Raw genomic sequence first — 5,752 nt, 5'->3', positions numbered from 1 at the left:
GGGGACCCCCAGCCCACTCGCCCGCGTCCCCCGAGCTGCTGGGCCTGGAGCTCCGAATGGATGGGGTGGGTGGGCGGCTGTCGCTTTGGGGTCAGCCTCGAAGGGGGCCCGCAAGCAAGGCGGAAGGCCGGCTGCAGCCCCAGCCCGTGGGCGGGCGGGCGGGCCAGGACGGCGCGGCTCTTCTTCTGGCCAGGAGGGGCCAGGAGGCGGCCCAGGTGAGCCGCTCCAATTAGTGCCTGTCTAATGAAACGAGTGTCCCCCGGCTGAGCCAATCGGGGGCGCGGAGAGGCGAAGTTGGCCGCGGAGTGGCGCCGCCTCCAAGCCCCGCCCCGGCCACAGGAGAGAGCAGCGCCGGCGCCTATATAAGGGCTCCCCGGCCGGGCCGGAGCAGTCAAGCAGGCGGGCGGGCGGAGGTGTCGCTGAGAGGGGCGCGGGCAGGTCGGGGAGGCCTCCGGAGGGGCGCCAGATGCAGCTCGGGGGGGAGCAGCTGTTGGGCAGCGCGGCCGCCTTGCCCGGCGCGCCCTTCTACCCTCTGGACAGCGCCGGCGGCCGCCCAGGCCCCTCGGGCCGCCACTTGGGCTCCGCTTCGCCGCCGCGCCTCGCCTTGGACAAGGGCCACCCGGCCAAGAAGTTCCCCGGTGGCGCCTCTTCCTCGACGGGGCCCGGCATGCTGAGCGAGGGCGAGGCGGGCGAGCCGCCGCCTCCCCCCTTCGCCAAGGCGGGCCCCGAGGGCGCCCGCAAGAGCTCGCCCGGCCCGCCCGAGGACGAGGCCCTGCAGCCGCCGCCGCCGCCGCCCGCCCGCTACTCCCTCGACGGCCTCAGCTCCCCCGAGCAGCAGCAGCAGCAGCGCTACTACCTGCCCTCGCCCGGCCCCCACAGCGCCGCCACGGCAGCCGCCGACTCGCTGGGCCCGCCCTGCGCCCTCTTCCCCTATGCCGCCGCCGGCGCCCCAGCCGCCTCCATGTACCAGCCGCCCGGCGGGGCGCGCTACCCCTACGGCTCCGTCCTCTCCCCGCCGCCCGCCGCCTTCTCGACGGCTGCGGCGGGCCGGGCTCCCTTCGCTGCCGCCGCCGCCGCCGCCTACCAGTACGGGCAGGGGGCGGCGGGGGCGGGCGGCCTGTACGGACCCTACGCGGGGGGCGGCTCTTGCGGGGGGCTGGGGGCGCTGGCGGGGGGCGGCGTCGGGGCGGGCGGGCTCCGCGCCCAGGTCTTTCTCTGCAACCGGCCCCTCTGGCTCAAGTTCCACCGGCACCAGACCGAGATGATCATCACCAAGCAGGGCAGGTACGGAGCCCGGCATCCCGGGGCGGGAGACTCCCGGCGGAGGGAACGGGGAGGTCGCTCTCCCCCAGCAGCCCGACGGCACCCCAGCGGGAGCTCTCCAAGCGGCGGGCGGAAGTGGGGGCGGGGGTGGCTGTGGGTCCCGGAATGGGCGCTCGCCAAGGGCAGCCTGGCGCCTCGGTTGCTCCTTCCGTGCCCCCCCCCCCTCTTTGGGAAGCCAGCGGGGCTGGGGCGGCGGTTCATCGCTGGCAGCAGGGGACTGGGGCGGGGGGATCCGGTCCGAGGGCAGGCGGCGCCCGGGCATCCCATGCGCGGGCGGTGGTGCTGAGGCTCTGAGCAGGGGCTGCGCCGAAAGAGGCCCAGCGGCCGCCGGTCCAACCAGCGGCGCGTCTTTTCCAAGGCTCTCTGCGTTGGGCTCCGCCACTTCGGCCCCCTTGGAGCGGTTGGCATCGGCGCGCCCCTGCGGGTCTCCCTACCCGGGCGGGACTGGCCGCCTCCGGGGCGTGGAGGGGCAGCAGCAGGAGGCGGTCTCGTCGCGGGGCCCCCCAAAGGCGGCGGGGGGGCGGGGGCGGGCTGCCAGCGCTTCTCGCGGCCACTCTAAATATAAAGGCACGAGGGGAGCGGCCATCTGCCGTCAGCCCTTCCTCCCTCCCTCTGCGCGGGCGCTGCCAAAGGACTGGGCTGGGGGAGCTTTCTTGGCGCCTTCAGCCCCCCCTTCCCTTCTCTTTCTGCTGGGCTGCAGGCGGATGTTTCCTTTCCTGAGCTTCAACATGACGGGCCTCAACCCCACGGCCCACTACAACGTCTTCGTGGAGGTGGTGCTGGCCGACCCCAACCACTGGCGCTTCCAAGGGGGCAAGTGGGTGACCTGCGGCAAGGCCGACAACAACATGCAAGGTGAGGAGGAGGAGGAGAGCCCCTGGCAGGCCCCAGTCTGCAGAGCTCTCCTTGGGTTGCTTCTTCCTCAAGGGCAACTTTTCCGCCAGCCCTGTTATAGGCGGGTTGAGGAAACCACCCGGGGACCAGTTTGGGGGGAGGGGAGGAGTGCGATTTTCTCCTTGTTGGGTTCAAGAGAAAAAGTCTTCCCTATTGGACAGGGCTAAGAAAAAGTAGGCTGTTCCCCTTGGTTCTTGGTGGGGGGAGGCCGTCACCACTGCATACCTTGCAACAACAGAGAATACTGATTCCCTCACAGTCTGGTGTCTGCATTTCCTTCCTGGTGTTAGATCTAAGAAGTCTTACTCTGCTGTGTATAGAAAGAAAACTTCTAATGCTCTTTCTCTCCCTACGCTACAGGCAACAAGGTTTATGTTCATCCTGAATCTCCCAACACTGGAGCCCACTGGATGAGGCAGGAGATCTCCTTTGGGAAACTGAAACTAACCAATAACAAGGGAGCCAATAACAACAACACCCAGGTAAAATAGTTACCTTAGATTGACTTTGAAGACTCCCTTAGCTGACCTTAGAACAGAGAAGATGTGTGCTTCGTATGAAAGAATTTTGTAGTGTGGTGCTGAAATAAACTTACAACTCCCTAGACCTGTCCTAGGGTTACTGAAACGTTCAATGCAGTTGGCAAAACACTGTCTTTTTTTAAGGTCATAAAGTGGTGGTGGTAGGGGGGAAGAAATATGTTGAAGGCTCTTGAAGCATTATACACTTCAACATCCCCCCATCTGACATGACAGTGGAGGGCTAAATTGGGTTCCTCTTTTCCGTTATTGCAGATGATCGTGCTTCAGTCACTGCACAAGTATCAGCCACGGCTCCACATCGTAGAAGTGACAGAAGATGGTGTTGAAGATATAAATGACTCTTCAAAGACTCAGACATTTAATTTTCCTGAAACACAATTCATAGCTGTTACTGCCTATCAAAACACTGATGTAAGGATAAAACCCAGTTTTGTGTGCATGTGAAGTATGTTGTGTTTTCAAGTCACTTGAAGTAATCGGTCTTAGAAGGGCGTGTCCCTGTTTAGAATTGCAAAGTAAGACTTGTAACTCTTTCCCGCATTTACAAATTATACAAGAATAATGGAACCATTATCTAGCTTTGTTAAATTGGAAATCGCTTATTTTCACTAGTCCGTCTGAGTGAAACAAAATCTACTTTGTTAATAGAATTCACTTATCAAAACCTAGTTTTCTAAAGTGGGGACCTTCTCTTTTGTTCATTCAAAAGGGCATTATTTGGTTTTTTTAAATGAACTGTAGCATCTTAAGAAAGCAAAATTATTTTTGTTCTGATGTTTCTTTCCAGATCACACAGCTTAAAATTGACCACAATCCTTTTGCAAAAGGTTTCCGGGACAACTATGATTCGTAAGTAGTATTCTATTTGAGAGAATTTTGAATACAAATACTACTCGTTAGCACATCGTACCTAAAACCAAATCCTGCTGACTGCAGGAACTCGTTTCAATGGAAACTAGCTGTATATCTCGGCAAAAATGAATTTTGAATAAGCTCACAACATAACTAAACGGTTTAGATATAATTGTCTGAGTTAATTAAGGAAGTAGCATAGCATAAAATCTTGCTCTAGAATCAAATTTGAATTTATAAGTTAAAAGTAACATAAGGACATCAGTCAATTTTCAGAAATACTTCAGCATGCAAGGCACTCAAAATTTATATGTGGGTGTTTATAAGTACATAGGCAGAGTGTTTCTAAAAGTGAGCTGTAGATCCCTTGATAAAACCAACACGATATTGGGGGTAGGGACCACTGTGAAATAAGACTCCAAACTGGTTTGGTATTAATTTTGATATTTAACAAGAAATCAATCTAAACCATATTTCCAGCTTGAGTCAAGCTTCGTGCATATTACTGCCAGTTTTTTAAATGGTCGAGAACATTCTCTTAGCATTTTTCTCTTGTATTTGTAGCATGTACACAGCTTCAGAAAATGACAGATTAACTCCATCTCCCACGGATTCTCCTAGATCCCACCAGATTGTCCCGGGAGGCCGGTACAGCGTACAACCCTTCTTCCAGGAACAATTTGTCAACAACTTGCCGCCTGCTAGATTTTATAATGGGGAAAGAACTGTGCCGCAGACAAATGGCCTCCTCTCTCCTCAACAGAACGAAGAAGTGACCAATCCCCCCCAGAGGTGGTTTGTCACTCCGGTCCAGCAGCCCGGGGCCAACAAACTAGACATGAACTCTTACGAAACCGACTACTCGGCTAGTACTCTGCTTCCTTACGGCATCAAATCCCTTCCTCTTCAGACATCCCATGCCTTGGGCTACTATCCTGATCCAGCTTTCTCCTCCATGGCAGGATGGGGGAGCAGAGGCTCTTACCAGACGAAAATGTCTACTGGCTTACCTTGGGCCTCCAGGACGAGTCCCCCGAGTTTCTCTGAAGACCTGCTCTCTAAGGAGAAAGTGAAAGAAGAAATGGGGTCATCCTGGATAGAGACGCCACCCTCCATAAAGTCTCTAGATTCAAATGATTCGGGAGTCTACACCAGCGCTTGTAAAAGGAGACGACTGTCCCCCAGCACCTCAAGCAACGAAAACTCTCCAACAATGAAGTGCGAGGACATTAATACGGAGGACTTTGGCAAAGACTCTTCAAAAGGCATGGGCTATTATGCTTTCTACACCACTTCTTAAGAGCTTTGGGGGTCCTGTAAAAATGTGACTGGCTGTATATATATATATATATTTTCAGTGGTGGTATCAAGATCTTTTGCATAAATGTTGCCAAAGGAACTTTATTTTCCACCTTTAAAATGTTTTTTTTTGTGCAATTCTATTGAAGGTGCCAAAGCTTTTGACTGACCTTTTTGCAGGTAAAAATGGGAAGAAACAAAGTAGTGCCCAAAACCATTTGGGTCTCTCCTTAAGGGTACTGGATAGTCTGTAAGCACAATCTGGACATTGTTGGGGGAGGCTACATTAAAGACAGATGATTTTTGACTAGCTGGCTTAAGTGCTGTGCACTACCAAGAGTTTTGTGTTTTCAGGAGTTCCCCTGAGTGAAGGAGGAAAAGGTGCTTTGTGCTAATTTCTACCCAGATATTATATTGTAGCTGCATGCAGCTCAGTAGCTGAGAACGGAGAGTTCCACCAGTCTTTCACAAAGTATGCAAGGACTAGGTGTCTTGTCTGAAGGCTTAAACTTGCTTGACCTTTCCATGGGAGATTGAAATGTCTTGGCAGAAAAAGTTATGGCAGTGAAGGAATCTTGTAAAGGTTTCAAAATAGTACAATATTTAAGTGTACAGCCGTGTGTTGTCCAGGTCCACTGTAGAATTACAACCTTCTGTATATAGTCTTAGTCATGACCGTGCTGTTTGGTGTTTGAAGCGGGTTCGAATCCTTCATTTCAACCAATTTTAATCTGACAGTGGATGCTGAGAGCACATTGAAATATCTATTTATTAGTAGGTAGTGGTGAACATATTTTTTTTCCCAGCAGTCCTGTGCTGAAAAGAAAGTGTTTGTAACTCCT

At 54.3% G+C, this 5,752-nt stretch overlaps 1 protein-coding gene across 1 annotated transcript; it reads left to right on the top strand.

Moving 5' to 3' along the window:
* The first annotated feature begins 466 nt into the window (after window positions 1-466).
* On the top strand, window positions 467-5,243 carry EOMES (eomesodermin). The gene is made up of 6 exons (XM_060248812.1): window positions 467-1,284; window positions 2,024-2,178; window positions 2,578-2,699; window positions 3,012-3,170; window positions 3,547-3,608; window positions 4,176-5,243. Exons 1-6 carry the CDS (start codon window positions 467-469, stop codon window positions 4,909-4,911), a joined length of 2,052 nt encoding a protein of 683 aa, XP_060104795.1. The 3' UTR covers window positions 4,912-5,243.
* The last annotated feature ends 509 nt before the right edge of the window (window positions 5,244-5,752 follow it).

Source organism: Heteronotia binoei, chromosome 10 (assembly GCF_032191835.1).
Source record: "Heteronotia binoei isolate CCM8104 ecotype False Entrance Well chromosome 10, APGP_CSIRO_Hbin_v1, whole genome shotgun sequence".
Classification (NCBI taxonomy): Eukaryota; Metazoa; Chordata; class Lepidosauria; order Squamata; family Gekkonidae; genus Heteronotia; species Heteronotia binoei.
Note: the sequence above shows the minus strand (reverse complement) of the source record. Positions and strands in the feature narration are given on the sequence as shown.

Coding starts and splice junctions, on each gene's coding strand:
- EOMES (XM_060248812.1), top strand. CDS start 467: ATGCAGCTCGGGGGGGAGCAGCTGTTGGGCAGCGCGGCCGCCTTGCCC. Junction 1,285..2,023: donor ATCATCACCAAGCAGGGCAG/GTACGGAGCCCG, acceptor GCTGGGCTGCAG/GCGGATGTTTCCTTTCCTGA. Junction 3,171..3,546: donor CTGCCTATCAAAACACTGAT/GTAAGGATAAAA, acceptor GTTTCTTTCCAG/ATCACACAGCTTAAAATTGA.